General features: G+C 31.4%; 1 protein-coding gene across 1 annotated transcript in view; it reads left to right on the top strand.

The window, feature by feature from the left end:
- LOC129797998 (discs overgrown protein kinase) overlaps window positions 1–17547 on the top strand; it is a 33859-nt gene continuing 16312 nt past the window's right edge. Inside the window, exons 1-3 of the mRNA XM_055840927.1 lie at window positions 1–314; window positions 465–574; window positions 758–868. Coding sequence (XP_055696902.1) covers window positions 499–574; window positions 758–868 — 187 coding nt within the window. The 5' untranslated portion in view covers window positions 1–314; window positions 465–498. The remainder of the gene's footprint in view (window positions 315–464; window positions 575–757; window positions 869–17547) is intronic.

Here is a 17547-nt window from a genome sequence, read left to right as displayed (position 1 = left end):
ATGGGTTGGTGAAGTTATGGTGAACAAATGGTGGACGGAGCAATTGTGAAATTGACAAGTGAATTTCTCGGTGGATTTTTGCAGAGTAGGAACAAATTGAAATAGATGAAAAGTGGCTAAAACAATCAATTGGAGTATGATAGTAACGTTATGATATTGACCTGTGCGATATATGCCCATGTTTGACCGCAAATTGTGGATTTTCTCGGGGCTGTGTGCTGAGCATATTGTTTGAGCATTGTGTTCGCCTCAACATCACTATCCCAAACCAAAAAACCAACCTGACATCTTGGAAAAGCACACAACAAAAAAAGGTGAGAACTTTTTCTGCTCCATGGGGGCACTTTTTGGGCCCATCTGTCCCATCCTGTTGTCCTGCTTCATGTCAAAACTGCCAATTTGACGCTGAAATTGCCCAGAATTCCGTGATTGACGAGGTTTTCTTTTGGGTGTTTTCTCCACAGAAGGATTTGTCCAGCATCACAGATTCGGGCGGAAATGGAGCTCAGAGTGGGAAATAAGTATAGGCTGGGCAGAAAAATTGGTTCTGGATCGTTTGGAGATATCTATTTAGGTGAGATATGGGCTATTTTCTTTCAGTTTAGTTGTCCAGTCAGCAGCTTCTGCACAAAATGCAGTAGGCTGTTTTTCTCTTTGTTTTCCCATTTGAGAAAAACAAAATGGAAATGACAATTCCTCATTGGAAGTTCTTTCCGGAAATCTTACTGAAAAAGTCCCCAAATTGGTCCTTTTCCAGGCACAACGATCTCAACAGGCGAAGAAGTTGCCATCAAATTAGAATGTATCCGGACGAAACATCCACAGTTGCACATAGAGAGCAAATTCTACAGAATTATGCAGGGCGGAGGTAAATATAACCACAAAATATCTTCCAATCTTCCTTTTCAGTTTGACTTTTGCAGGGGAAAGGTACTTCTGCCCTTTCCCCAGAAATCTCTCAAATTTTCTCTCAAGATTTAAAAAAAAAATCAGGTTTAGTGCGTAGTTCAATAGTGAAATCCTTTGTTCCCTCGCCTGGAATTTGCAATTCACGCATAATCTTCCGTTGGAACTCCTTATGCAGTCGCCAGGGAGACGATTTGGGGAGGGATCGTGGAGGATTCTGGGAAGGTGGTAGGATGGGGGGATTTTGGCACGTGTTTCGTGCTTAGACACGAGGAAACACCTCGTTTTCTGACAGTGACCTTTAGAGCGATGTGACATCAAAAGGAGAATTTTCCTTTATAAATTTTCTTAAATTGCTCTGAATGGCTCCTTAACTATTTTTCTCGGAGAAAATTATCTCAGGAGCCCTTGATAACGAAATTTCCTGATGTTTTCTCATTGGTAACTTGATTTCTGCCGAATTTGTAGTGGTACTGTGCCTCCGTGGTCTCCGTTTTGGATAGAACTGGTTCTAATGCTCATCAACGTTGCGTATTTAGGTTATAAATCCAATTTCAATTTTAATCTTTTTTGATAAAGACGATTCCAGGAAAGGCATTGAAGATCTTCAAATTGCGCTCTACACACTCGGAGAAATGTAATTGAATTTTGTTCAAATATTGGCTTCATTCTCTTGTTTACCTGAGAAGTTTGCTTTGAATGTGAGGTTAGGTTTAACATAACTTTGAAAAAAAAAAATATTAAAATTCGAAAATTTCACGAATACAAAGAATTATTTAGACGACTTTATCCATTTTAGAAGCAAATTAACTCTAAAAAGATCATTAAAAACGAAAACAAGAAACGTGTAGGGCAAGTGTGGCAAATTCCGGCCAGCTTGCAATTCCGGCCATATTTTTTGGTCCTTTAATTTTCATGAACTTTTAGTTTTTACATACTCTAGAGGTTATACAATGCAAAAGAATAACAAAAAATGTAGCTTCGACAAACGAGATGACGTGAAAAAGATATTGGAAGAATTCCCGAAGAGCAAGGAACTATGAGAATGAAGGTGGCCGAAATAGGGCACCAAAGCTTTGTCTACAATTTTATTCATTTTAAAATGTATTAAGAATGATTTAGAGTAAATAAAGACGATAAACCGTCTACAAGGTTCCAAGCAACACTCCTTAAGAAGAAGCAAGAAAACAATTAATTTGTATTAAAAATATTAAATTTCAAACTTGAGAATTTAGCGCTTGTATGCAACTATGTCGAAATTTGGCACACTTACCCTAAGACAAATTAAAAGAGTAGAAATATTTAGGGCAACTGCTTGTAATTTCGGACAGGGCACATATAAGCAGTAATGTCCTAAGTTAGAAGTGCAATATTTTTAATACAAATTGAAGTTTATTTCGTTACTTTTTCAGTATTTTATCGTCTTTTATTCTTCTGAAATTAATCCTTATACGTTAATAAAATTAATAAAGATTTAGACATGAATTTGTTTTCAATTTTGGACACCTTGCTTGTAATTTTGGACAGCTGATATTTCGTAAAAAGAGTTCCATTGTCGTCCATTTCAAGAACACACATTACCTAGTCCTACTCTTGTTTGAGAGAAGGAATCTTAGGACGTCCCAAGGGGCCTAGAAACTTTCCTGAAAATTCATTAAAGAGTGTTGACTTTGACACTTAAAGTACGGGTAGATTTCAGGTAATCCTTTGCCTTCCGGGACTCTTTTTAAGGTTTTTTTTGTGGTGCATCTGGTTTGTAGAAATTATGTTTCTTTCATTGAGTATTATACAAATTAATCTTAATTTAACTTAACTTAATAAAAAAAACTGTTCAAAATATAAAAAAACACAATCTTCAGTGGTTAGCCTCTTGCAAGCAACTGTTTACACTGAAGCTCCAACAACTCAGCGCCTACGATATGCTAACCGATTTCAATACGCCTGAAAACTTAGCACTTTGTTCGAGAATTGCTGACCAGTCAGCATATTTTTCCTGATCGATTCAGCAAAAATAAGCTAAAAACGCTGCATCTTTCAACTAACTGTACTCGCCGGAAAACTAATTTTAATTCAAATCGTATTCAATATTAAATGAATTAAACGAATTTAGTGGTAAAAACTTCTAAAAAGTATAAATATTTTGATAAAATAAAAGTGTCCAAAATTACAAAGTTCTCTAAAGTAAAATCACATTTTCCTAAAATTTTTGTTCCTTCTGATTTTTTTCTTTGATGTTATCTAAGATTTTAATTTAAAGATTATTCATTAAATCCTTATTTGGCCTTCAAGCTTAGGAACACAACAAACTTTACAAAGATTAATCTGGATTGCTTTATGGCACATTTTAAAGATAGTTGCAAGACCTTTTAATTTAAGAAGTGGATTTGTTTTTTTGATTTCTCAATTTTGAAATAAATTTCGAAGCTTTAAGTTTACAAATCGTCTTTTTAAGGCTGATTCGTATTCTTTTAAAGAAATTTTTGATTTTTAGATGTGAAACTTCTTTAATCATGCAAAATAAAATGCTCAAAATTACATAAAAGCTAACCTGTTTTAAGTTCTCTCTTATTTTGAGCTGAACGATTGATCTTTGAAAACCATTATTTACTGAAAATTTCGACATGAATTTCTTTAATGGTCAACTAATTAATTACATAAAAATTTACAAAAATAAATCGAATTTATTATTGAGAAACATGACAGACAAAAAAAACAGAAAAACAGAAACTTTAAATCGGTTCTTAAATGCTGATCTACTTACGCTACTTACGACTTAAGCCAAGAGACGGTTTAACGTACTTATTATCAAAATAATGATCAGATTACAGTTACATCAGTTTCTGACTAATCCGTGCCTTGGCTTAATCCGAGAAACAGCTTAGTTACTGTGAAACTGATGAGAATTCAGTCAAATTATTATTTTGATTATAATTACATTAAGCCGTCTCTCGGCTTAAGTCGTAAGAGTGTCCAGGACATAACAAGCTTCACAATAACGAAGTTTGAATGGAAATGTTAAACAACTTTGAAATCTTTTTTAATTTTAAAGTTGATCGCATTGAGCTCCTAAAAAACCTTTAAGTACAGACAATTTTAAGGTAATTGAATCAGATGAAGCATCGTCAGTCTTTATCTTTGAATAGAAAATATTAAATATCTAACTTAAATTTATGTTTTCTTCATCTGAGAATTGAGCAAATCATCTATCTAATTTTTTAGAAGAAAAAAATACAATGATCCTTATGTTACTTTTCCTAAATATTTTAATAATGAATTTGGCTGACAAACTACTTTTTTTATGGACCAGGTAGCAGAAGGTATCTGTTATGCAATATGATTTAGATCAAAGATTTTTGATTCGTACTAATAAATTAATATAATACTTATTTTTTTTTTTACAATCTGACCGCAGAGATAATAATGACTTAAAAGTTTATAAAGTTCTCAAGCTTTATCTTATAAATTTAAGTCGAAATAAACAAGTCAGATAACTTGTTATGGTCATTATTTTTTAGAACTCATTTTAATCGTTTAATGCTCATCGCAGAATAACTTTTGCTGTGTAAACATTTTTTTCGGAATTGCTTATGAGTGTGAGCAAGATGACTAGATCTAGATCTCATTCACTCTCACTGAAATAGCAAAAACATGTTTACAAAACAAAAGTTATTGTGTGTTGGGCATAACTCATTAACCCTTTAACGACGAGACACTTTTCACGGACCGAAAATCAACAATAAAAATTTAACCGATAAACAAAATCAATGAAACGTCTAACATCTGATTTTAGAAAATCGAACAGATTCTGATTCGATGCATTTTTTTACCTCTACGAGCGATAGGGACAAAAATAGCCCAAAAATTTAAGTAGTTTTTCTAACAATACTAATGAATAATAATTTTCAGGCTAGTGAAAAGTATTATGTATGAGTATTGTAGTTTCTTCTTCCAAAACGGTTTTGCTTAAAAAAATTGAAAGTATAAAAAATAATTAAAATCATTTTTCAATATGACAATTTAAAAATTCGTCATCTTTAAGCTTAAAAATTTGCTATATAGCAAATCGCTAGAGACTTGCAAAAAATATCCTAGATTCCTCCAACCTTCTTCTACTTTGTAATTATGTACAAAAATAAGAAAAAAGTAACTTCAGGTAGTCAGGAAAAATTATTTTCTTTATGGGACACCGGTGTTCCAATCGTCCTAAAAGGGTTAAAGATTAAAGTATCTTGACACTTTAAAAATAAAAACCTTTACGATTTTCAATGTTCGAGGACTCTTCTCAGACTCAAGAGGGTTTATACTTCAAAATTATAGATGTTTCTTTTTTATCTCAATCTTGAACGCATTTATTAATAACTCGAACTTGTCTTTAAAGCTTTGAATTCCAAAGAATTCATAATCTTTTGCGATATTACATACCAGGAATTTTTATGCTAAAGTCAATTTAATCAGATCTTTCGGGATTCTGTTTAAATTGTAAACATTTAATATTAATTTTCAGGGAATCCTCTGTGTTTTCGAGGAACTCAATTTCCTATTAATTCTGTTTTTTCCTCAAGCAGAAAATTATCCTTTAATATTTCATAATGTCTTTCACTTTCGATTTCTTTAACTGCAAACGCGAATAAAATCAGCCTTGTATTTTTGCGGTTTTGTAAATGCTTCTCATTTTCACCTTTTCTGTTTCGTTTTTGTAAAGTAAACTTTGCTTTAAGTTTAATCTTAAAAATTTAAAAAAAAATCTGTGTTTTTTTTTTAAATCGTGTCGAGGCATAAAATTTACACATGACTTTCCAAATAAAGGGACACGTCTTTTCGACACTCAATTTTAGGCTCGTAGTGGAATGATCAGTCAGTATCCGGGGACTGTACAGGAGCACCGATTTAGTTTCGTCAAAAGCCTTAAATACACGTGGAGGTTCCTTCCTTGCTCCCAATAAGTCTTTGAAATTAAATAATCTTATAGTTACGATTAAAAGATAGTTTTGATTTTTTTTGTATTTGATGAGAAAAAGGCAGTTTAGGGGAGACTGGGGCACATGTAACCATTTTCGATACATGCGAATTTGAGGTGATTTTCCAAGGACACCGTGATTTTTTGGAAAATATTTCTTAGCTCATGTTTTACCCTTGGGTATAGGCAATTCGTCGAGGGTAATGCGGATGCTGGAAAACAATTGAGTTTTCCATAAAAATAAAATTTGTGTCCCTGTGCATTTTTCTCTTTTCACAAAATACCTGGGGTAGAAGTAACCACTTTCTGGGGAGGAAGTAAACACCTTTTTTCCCACCCTTGAAATTAACTTTGCACCACTTTCGATTATTTTAATTACTTAAGAGATATATAAAGACTGTATATTTTTCAAAAAATCACGACACTTTTTACAAAGAATAATTAAAATAGCAAAAAAACTAAAAGCATGCATATCAAAGACATTTTTCAATGGATTTTCCCCATATTTTGACACCATGTGACTTTTTATTGAACACAGTGCCACCATTTTTTTCGTAATCTATGAATTATAGATATTTCGCATGAAGGTCAATTTCCCGCTCTTTTACCTACTCATTTTGTGAAATTGAAATTGCCTGGTTACATCTACCCCAAATGCTGTTTTCTGACCAATTATTAATTCTTTTGAAATAATGAGAATCTCAATTTCTCTAGTAAATGCATAAATATAATCCTAAAAGATGTAGGAAAGAACTGGTATTGCTACACATCGATTATTTTACACAATTTTTAATTTCCAGGTGGAAATCCAAATGATCAAAATAATCGAAATATCAACATTTTCAGGAAAATGATTTTTATTTTTAAAGTATATTAGGATTTTATTGACCAATTTATCTGTGGACATACATCCCCATGGTATCTATGAATGCTTATGGGTTTTATCCTCTGGAGTCTTAAAATTAATGAAAAAAATCACAGTGGTTACAACTACCCCAGATTACTACTGCCCCAGTTCCCCCTATCTTTATTTAAACTGAGAGACTGAGCGCTTGAATAAACTCAGGCTGATCGTCGAGGATATTTAGCCTACAAAATTAGACGGTATAGAAAATTTATGCAAAGGACCTATAATCGATGATATTAAGCCCTCAGTGTATGACAGTTTGCGATAAATCTTTACTACTAAATTTTAAAGGGTAAATACATATCTTCGAGAATCAGCCTGGGTCTATTTGGGCTCTAATGGCCTCTACACACTTTGAGAAATTTCTTTAAAAAATGCCTTTTTAAAAAAAATTTCCCCTATCCTTGTAGCCAGAAACGTGAATTTTTTTAAAGAAGGCAATTTTTGACGAAAATTGCTTCTAGTGTGTAGACACCATAACAGAGATCCTACGTGATCCTGTGAAAATTATCTTTCTTTTCTTAAGGTTTTAGTTTTAGTTAGCAAAATCGAAAATTTTTAAGGGAGCTATATCGTTTCTTTCTAGTGTTTTTATGATAAAATACATTTAGAATATTCTCTTTAATTCCGAGACACATTTTCGAACTTAGAAAGCTTCAAAATTTGCATTTTTGAATGCTAATTTGCATTCTGTCACTAAGATCTTTAATTTTTTATAAATAAATAAAAAAAATCATATTTATAGATCGCATAAAAGAGATCATATTAAAATGTTCTCTTGTCCTCAAGATAATTTCAGTTTGATATTTTTTAAAAATTTATTGACATGTTTTTTTAGGTGCGATTCTGTCATAATCACACTTATATTAATTTATTTATTTAGAATGGGGCACGAAGTTTAATTCGATGTAATCTCAATTCTGGTACATCAATTTCTCAACTTAATAACTAAATAATGTTTCTCAGATGAGTTTTTTCAATTTACTGGAGATCAAATGTACAAAATTAGGATTCAATGATGATGGACTGGCGCAATGTACTTTGAGAGTGAGAGTTAGAGAGTTAGAGTTGAGAGAGATTTTTCATCAAATTTTCCTTCCTAAAATTCGTGAAAATTAGTTGAAAAAATTTGAGAAAAAGTTCTCCTTAGAGTAAAAAGACCAAACCCCACATTGACATCCTGATAGTGATGAGTGATATGTATCCCTTGAACTTCACGTTCCCGAAGAGTAATTACGAGAACATTGTTCAGTCGACCACTGAAGAAGGTCTACATCGGGACCGAAAGCTCTGGGCAAGACGAACAAAGTGTTTTCATCTTAGGGTGACCGTTTTCACTGGCGAACACTGGAAAGTCCCTCTCAAAATTAGGATTTGCCAATTAATGGCCCTCCTCAATTATGAACAAGTAGAAGAATATTCATTGAATGACGTCCTGTTGATAAAAAAATAATTAAAATATTAGAAACGATAAGAGATCAAGTTACTCCTTATGTTAAATGTTCTGCAAGGTTGAAGCAAAAATAAAAAAAAAGAGCTTTTATTGTTTTGTTCTGGAGCAGGGCCGTAGCGCTTGGAGGGCACTGAGGGAAAATGTCCCACCTTAAAAAAAACCAGATATTGAGAAGATATACTGAATAAACGATTTGTTTGTAATGATATCATGGAAAAGAAATTAAGCTTCGATTAAATATCCTGCTGATATATCTAATCGCTTGAAGTGCGTAATGCAATTGGTTAAGATCGTATGGCAAGTTGTTTTGGGATTGTTCGAAAACGCGTTGTGTGATTTTTCTCATTTTGGATAAGTTTACCCAGGCGGATATTTCGTCCTTATACTTTAAGTCATTCCTATTGACGGGTCTTCAAGGTCAAAGATTAAAAATGCTCTTAGAGTGCGTATTTCTCATCCGAGTAGTACCATGTTTGGGCTCATTAAAAAGGTATTAGAATTCGGTTTTGAACCGGTAATGAAGCGGTTCAATTATATTACTCCTAAGGTATTTTGGGAAATATTTTTAGTGATTTAGAAATCGAAAGTCATTTTTATCCAAATATCATTTTTTTTTGCTCTTAAAATTATTTTGTGGGATATTTCGAGTGATTTACAAATCGGTTTAAATCAGTTGAGAACCGGTAAATAATAAATCATGCGAAAGTATCTTTGAAATATTACACCCATTTTTCAATTTCTTGTTTAATATATTACCTCATCTGATATCGGCTGATAATAGTGATAAGACGGAAATGGACATAATAGAAAATGAGTTATGGGTTACAAAAAAAAAGAAAAAAAAATTATAAATAAATTAAAAAAAACTAAATTCATCAGCTATTTTATGCCTGTTTTTGGATGTTAAAAAAACATTTTTTAATTGTAAGTTTTATTACTGTTATTCATGTTACCGTCGTTGCGGGTGACTTTGCACTTGGGGGGTGACTTTGCACTCCGCTGTTCGTGAGAGTTTGAACAATTCTAGCACTTATTGATAGTCTTCGCCGATCCGGTCTACCATGTCAAAGTATATAGGGATATGTTAAGTACCAAGTAAGGTACAATGATCCTCAAAAGGATTCTTGTAGTTTCAGTAATAGTCAATGAAATTCTAGTATAGGTATTTTGTCAAAAAACGACTCCGCGAAAAAGTTATCTGAAGATGCAATTCCAAAATCGATTTCAGAGTAGTAAATTGCCTAATTCTATTCTAAATTTATCTGGCTAGAATAATCCACTTCGATTTTGTTCATTATTTTTAGTAAATTCCTTTTTTTCACTATAGTCTTCCTAAGAACGCATGATTTATATTTATAAAATTGCATATAATGGACTTTCTTAAGCTTTATTACACTGTGCAACAATTTCAAACTTTTTTTTTGTCGCCGGGTTCTCATGCTACTTTTTCTATTGCTAGGGTCAAATGATTTACGAAAATACTTATCATTTTGATTTCATTTGGATTTTGCGACTGGTATTTACGAAAAACGGTTTTTTCCGTTTTTTGATACTTGGGTGCCTATATCTCCGAATCTACTGAACCGATTTATTTCTCACTAAGGAATAATTTGTTCTCCTTTAGATGCCCGATAAATCCTCTGAACAGATGAAGTTCGTACAACCGACACCAGGGGCGCTGTAGTCCCATAAATGTCAGAAAACATGTAAAAATCGAAATTTGTAGCAACTTTTATCAAGAATATCTCGAAAACTAAAACTGTTCTTAACAATCTTATTTATGGGTTTGATAGAGAATTTTATTAGCTACATTTTTGTTCATATACAACTTTTTGCTCAGATTATTTTTTAGCCTCGAAATAGAGGTTCAAACGAAAAATGAGCACCCAGCCAACTAGAGAAAACCCTCATTATTTCACACATTTTGACTTTTTCTTTTCAAGTTGAGGTAAATCCAGGATATTTTCATACTTTTTCTAAATTGCATAAGTTTAATAAATATATACATATTTTTTCTTTTACATCGGAAAATTTCTTAGCCCAAGATACACAGTCTCAAAGATGGCGTGACGCGCTTCATATTTCACTTGTGATTTTTGACAAAAATTTTAAAGTGCTCTATTTCGGGAAGAGGCCAAGATATTTTTTGCTATTTTTTTGCTATTGATTGACCTTGAACTTCAAAATGACGAATTTTCTGCTCATAGGTAAGTTTAGACAAAATGTTCACCTGAACTACCTCTAAAACATATGTGAAAACCATTGAAAAAGCTTAGATAAATTTTGAGAAAAACCGAAAAAATATAATTTTAGAGAGGATGGAGGGGAAAAGGGGAAAAAACATTTTTAGATAATGTTTATTTTTGGGGATCATCGAAGATCGAAAGTTGATATCTCTTACTATTTAAACTACAGAGTGATAATAAGTTGGAAAAAAGGAATATACATATAACTGGGGCAATCCACAGAGAGAGAGACAAGCAGATGGAAAATTCATAGTCTTAAATATTTGTGAAAATACATGAAAAAAATGTACACATATTTTTTTTTCTTGGCTAAAAAAAAATCCTAACTCGAGATACACAGCCAAAATAATAAAAATTTTGGATTTGGTATTTAAAAAAAAGAGTCCAAAAAATTTTTTTTTGTCAAAAACAAAACTTTAACGTATATTTGGCACATATACTCTATTTTGAAAATGTTTTAGACTTTTATTGCGAAATATATAAATAAAAAGTCCAGTACGACTCTGATAGTATTAATTCCTAAAAATTTCAAACACAGTGAAAAATATGTAAAAATATGTAAAATTTCAAATTTAATGTCAAACTTTTAAACTACTTTTGTCGAGTAACAATCTGAGTCAATTTTGAATGAGTGAAATAGTAACTTCAACAAGAAAAATAACTTAGAATATTGCAGACATGACATGTGTTGACTCTATTGGAGTCGTACTGTATTTTTTTCGAAAAGTAAAGTGATCAAAGTCTAAAACATTTTTAAAAAAAATAGCGTATATGTACTAAAAATGTGAAAAACTTTTGTTTTTACCAAAAAAAAAATTTGAACTTTTTTTTCTTTTAAATACCAAATCCAAAAGTTTCAATATTTTTCCTTTTGGTAAATACTATTGTGGTGCTATACTCCCTGAAAAGAAGTCTATCCATTTTTGAGTTTAACTACTCAATTGTTTTGGGGAATTTCCAAAAAAAAAAATTAAGTAGTTCAACAAAAAAGTGGACCCTCTTTCTTTGAGGGAATGTAGTTTTTTATGTTAATAATATACTTTTTAATTTAAAAAAAATCAAAAGTATGTCGATTTATGGTGTCTATACACTAGAATCAATTTTCATAAACAAATTGCCTTTTTTTTATTTTGACGTTGCTTCCTACAATGGTAGGGGAAAGTTTGGAGACGCCTTTAAAGAGAATAAAATTACATGTCAGATTTAAAAAAAAAATAGCAAAAAATATCTTGGCCTCTTCCCGAAATAGAGCACTTTAAAATTTTTGTCAAAAATCACAAGTGAAATATGAAGCGCGTCACGCCATCTTTGAGACTGTGTATCTTGGGCTAAGAAATTTTCCGATGTAAAAGAAAAAATATGTATATATTTATTAAACTTATGCAATTTAGAAAAAGTATGAAAATATCCTGGATTTACCTCAACTTGAAAAGAAAAAGTCAAAATGTGTGAAATAATGAGGGTTTTCTCTAGTTGGCTGGGTGCTCATTTTTCGTTTGAACCTCTATTTCGAGGCTAAAAAATAATCTGAGCAAAAACTTGTATATGAACAAAAATGTAGCTAATAAAATTCTCTATCAAACCCATAAATAAGATTGTTAAGAACAGTTTTAGTTTTCGAGATATTCTTGATCAAAGTTGCTACAAATTTCGATTTTTACATGTTTTCTGACATTTATGGGACTACAGCGCCCCTGGTGTCGGTTGTACGAACTTCATCTGTTCAGAGGATTTATCGGGCATCTAAAGGAGAACAAATTATTCCTTAGTGAGAAATAAATCGGTTCAGTAGATTCGGTGATATAGGCACCCAAGTATCAAAAAACGGAAAAAACCGTTTTTCGTAAATACCAGTCGCAAAATCCAAATGAAATCAAAATGATAAGTATTTTCGTAAATCATTTGACCCTAGCAATAGAAAAAGTAGCATGAGAACCCGGCGACAAAATCATCGTTGCACAGTGTTATAGAAGTATTTGGCCAAAAATTATCCAATTTTTTTTATAACTTAAGATAAAATGACCGAGATCTACAAGATGGTGTGGTCGCCATCTTGATTTGACGATTCTGTCCGCCATTTTGAATAACTGTCAAACAAAAAACTTATCCGATTGAGCTGAAATTTTAGTATGTTCTGGCTGATGTCAAGACCTTTTCAAAACATATATAAAATCCGACCTAGGTCAAGCGATTGTCTGGATACTGGAGCTCTAAGTTCAAAATTTTGACATTTTCATTAATACAGAACTACGGAGAGCTTCTTTTATCGAAACCATCACAAAAAGGCAGTATTATCGTTAGGCGATGAGATCTAAATAACAAACAAAAAGAAAAGTAATGTTTTTCTTTATAACAGCATATTATTTGAAGATCTGAAAAACTTTTGCAAAGATGAAAAAATAAAAAAAAAAATAAATGCACTTTTCATTTTTTTTTAATTAAGTAAGAGTATGAAAATATATAAAATAAAAGCCTCAACCATTTCTAATGGTTTCTGAGGCATTTCGTTTAGGTTTTAAAATTCAGGATTAGAAAATAAAGATCGCCAAAATATGAATATTTCAAATTTTTAAACTTTGAGCCTCTGTATCAGAGTAAATACTTGACGTAGACCGGAACATAGATACGTTTTGAAAAGGTCTTGATATCAGCTACAACATACTAAAATTTCAACCCAATCGAACCTGTTTTAGATTTTGACAGTTATTCAAAATGGCGGACAGAAACGTCAAATCAAGATGGCGATCATGTCATCTTGTAGATCTCGTGCATCTTACCTTTAGATGTGAAGATCTCCATTGTTGTTTATTATCAGAAATTGTTGATTTTTTAGTATTTATTAAAAAGTGCAAAGTCACCCGCACCTTATCCCCAGTGCAAGCCTTTTTTCTTGATTTTTTTAAACATAGTAAAATTTTATAAAATTAATGCTAGTGGCACAAAATCCATTCATTAACAACTGAATACAAATAATTTTATTCAAAAACCCCCCTTCCTTCACTTTAACTATCCACTTGTAGAGGGCAAAGTTGAAAAACAGCGAAAAAACGTGCAAAGTCACCCGCAACGACGGTACGCCATTCATTGAAAAATAAAAATTCCATTTTTAAAAATCAAATCTAAAATTCTAAAATTTTAAATTTTAAAATTCAAAAAATTCGAGTTTCTTAGATGAATTATTTGGGACGAATATGGCCTTATTTCAGTTTAAGAACTTGATACCAGTGATAAAACCGTTCTATTTTTAAGGGTTTTATTGTTTTATTAAAAGGTCTTTTATTAAAATATCTTAAAGAGATCGAAAAGCACAAAGGGAAATTAAGGTCATAAGGATTTATAAGTCTATGAAAAGTACAGATATTTATGATTTAGTTGATAATTTAGATAAGCTTCTGGCCTAGTCTAGTATTAATCATTGGGGAAGCTGGGGCAATTTGTTCAGTGGGATATTTTAATTTATTTTAGAAGAAATACTGAGCTCTGCTTAATCGAATTTATCTCTCTTGTTTACTATTTTTTTTTAATATTTTTAATTTTTTCACGCATTTTTACGCAGAATAAATTAAATGGGTGGTAAATTTTGCCCTCGTTTCCTCTATATTCCATTATAATACCATTACTTTGGTTTTATAGTTTTACTTGCAATACGATATTGCTTGCTTTATTCTTCCTTCTTAATTCCTAATTAGTCGCATAACGAGCATTTTTGCCAATGCTTTTTCATGTCTTCAATGAAGAATTGTTAATAGATCATTATTCTAATTCTAAGAATTTTAAAGCCATAATAACGATTTCTTGGCAATATTCTCAAATGTTTTCTAATTTCTTCGATTAATCCTATTATTGTGATTTAATGTTATATTCTTGGATATAAGCCACTTCGAGTTGACTTTCCAAAAATTTTGTTTTCCGTCCTTGAAAAGTCTTTTGAAGCACCAGAAAGTTTTCTCAATTTTGTGAGTAAAAGTTTGATAAAAGTTCTGAAGATTTTCTCTCAATTAGGAATAATTTTCAATCTTTCAAAATAATTTTTCTTTTAATTTTCTGCACAATTGAAGCTATTATTTTGGGAGGTCATCTTGAGCCTTTGTCTCTTTCTCTCTTTTTTTCTCTTTGCTATTGATAAACACTTTGGTGGATTATCGTGTGAAAATTTTTGCTATTTTCCAGTCTTATCTAAATCATTAATCAAGAAGTGACCCAATTTATTGATGAATATTTTGTTGTTGTTGTTATTGAGTGCTCTTACATGGGGATTTTTTTTTCTGGTGTTCTGGAACGAAGACTAAATCGCTTGATGTTCTTTTGTATAATGCTTTTCCGGCGATTTTCCCTTTTAGAACAGCTTCTCTATCTCTCTATAATGTTGATATGGGTGTTTTGTGACAGAAAATGCTTGTGTGCCGATTATTACGTGAATGCACCTGGGGAGAGACTCCACCTGAAGTTTGTTGAGCCATTGTGAGGCCATTTGTGTGTGTCTTGTGATGCAAAAGTTGGCTTGGGAAAGGGTGTGGGCGTCCAATGCTGTATAGTCGTCATAAAGTATTTTGCCTCTCATTTTCCATACCATTTTTCCATTGTTCCTAAAAGACTGCAGATGGATGTTTTTGTGCTAAAGTATCTTGAGGTGTTTCAGCAACTTTTGACAATAATATTAAAAAAAAAAGAGAAAAAGAAAAATTTCTGAGGGTGGTTGAAGGTTAATTTACTGCGACCTCTTGCAAGAGAATTGTCTCAATCCGGAAAGATTGTTGATTGGTGGCCAAAAGAGGTGTCATTGATGGAATGATGTAAAAGACTTCTGTGAATGAGAAAGAGAGGACGAAAAAAATTAGGTGACAAGCATATTGACCGTCAAAATTTTCACGGACTTATTTAATTATTTGCAGATTTTTGGCTTAATTTTTAGCCTCGATTAATCATAATTTCTAATGGTTTTTTGGACAATAGAGATATTAAAATTTAACGAGTTTATCGTTCACATTTTTAATTTGAGTGGAACAGCTGAATTTTTAGCTTAAAAAAAAGAAATTTTTTAGCTTGAATTACGTCCTTGTAACTTCTGATGAACGATATTTTTTATAAACGAATTTTAGATATTTTGAAGTTATAATAATTTGCAACCAAAGTTTATTTTCAAACTAAAAACTGCTTGATATGCCCAGTGGGGTTATTATGCTCAAAATAGGCAATGTTCTCAACATTTAGTACATGAATGTACTAAAACAATTTTTCATCCTTATTTTTATTTTTGCGTTTAGGGAAAAACTTAGAGATCTTTAAAGGCTAAAAATTGAAAAATAAAATTATTTGATATTTTATTTGAGTAGGAGGAAGTGGGACTGCTTTAGATTGGTGAACCTTTGAAATTGGGCTTTCTTCTACTATTTTTAAATGGAACTAGACCTTATCATGATATAATATTGCTTATATCATAATAAGGTCTAGTTCCATGTCCAAGTTTCATGATTTTTTACCGAATGCCACACAAGCCGTATTAATTATATTACTATGTCAAAAAAAGTCTCTTATTAGATTCGTAATCCCACCTCACAAAATTCCTAGAAATCCTCAGATTTTCCTTTAGAGGAAAATTAAAGTTTGCTCAGCTTCGTATAAAATTTTCTCACCTATGTACGCTTTATTTTCACCGTAGACATTATACTGGAACCAATAAATTCCACATCGCTGTTTAGATGGTATTTTCATCTACTTGCTTTAATCATTTGTAAAAAAAATTATTGATATAGCTTGAAAAATAAGAAGAAAAAATGAAATTTCCAATGAATTACTCATAAACGGGAGCCTACATGTGTACTAAATCTATTTTTTTTTTAAATAAAAGTAGATATACATGATTTTTTTCTTTTAAGATCCTAGTTTTAAGGATCTGAATATTACAATGAAGTTCAAGTCTACGCATTTAGCACATGTCTGTACTAAAATAATTCTGTCAGTTATCTTTCAAATTTGATTTTAAGAAATAACTTGAGGATTAAAAAGGACTATTTTCGTAGAACATTTAATAGTTTCTTAAGAGACGGAATGTTTCTAGAATATAATAAAGGGAATTAGGCGCATTCGTGTACTAAACGAAACCCTCGTCTAAAGTTACAAATTGTTATTTTATTTTTATTTTTTTAAATAAAATGTGTTGAATTAATTATGTTGCATATTTGTTTATATCATAATATATTTTTGTTTTTTGAAGATTAGAAAATAGTAAAATTTTTAGTGTAGGGGAAAGTGCCCATGCTTTACATGGTCCCAAGCTTAATAATAACTAAATTTTGCCAATGTTTTTCAATAAATGTGACTCATCTTATCCATATTTTAAAAACTAGGGGAAAGTGTCTTGTCTTTAAAATATATTGCGGAGTCGCATTTATTCAGAAACATAGGAAAAATTTAGTCATTATAAAGCTTGGGACCGTTCAAAGCATGGGCACTTTCCCCTAGTGTATCATTTAGTTCTGTACTAAAGCAAAAATTCATGGCTGAAATAATCTATTTGTGTGTGAAATGCAGTGAATCAAGCAATTGCATGATTCTATATGATGACAGAAAAATAACTACTATTTGCGTAGTGAAGTTACGTATTTAGTACATGTCTGTACTAAATTTAATTAATACTTGAATGTTTTTTTCCTGAAATATTTTCCAGATTTTAAGGAATGTAGGCTTATTTCTTGATAGATTTTGAGCTTTTTCTCTAAGGAAAAGAAAACTAAAATGCTGACAATATTTCGTGTACTAAAATTAAAGCGTCATTAGAACATGAACTTAAACTTTCTAAACAAATGTTATTTGTTTTTTTCTTACAAGAACATTTAGGTCTAAAAAGCCCATTTTGATAACATAATTTTCAACTGAGATATTTTGGCGATTAATGTGTTAACACCTTTATACGCAAATTGTCAGAAATATGCTAAATTTTTATCATATTTTTCATGAATGGATTTCTTTACCATTCACCCCTACTGAAGTGATTTTTCGAGTAGAAGGGGACAAATAGAGATAAAGATACCCGATCATCCATGAATGAATTGGTATTGCCAATGGTTGATTGGCAGAA

The sequence above is a fragment of the Phlebotomus papatasi genome, chromosome 1, assembly GCF_024763615.1.
Source record: "Phlebotomus papatasi isolate M1 chromosome 1, Ppap_2.1, whole genome shotgun sequence".
In the NCBI taxonomy this organism is placed as follows: Eukaryota; Metazoa; Arthropoda; class Insecta; order Diptera; family Psychodidae; genus Phlebotomus; species Phlebotomus papatasi.
The sequence above is the reverse complement of the archived record's forward strand: the minus strand, read 5'-3'. Positions and strand labels throughout refer to the sequence as shown.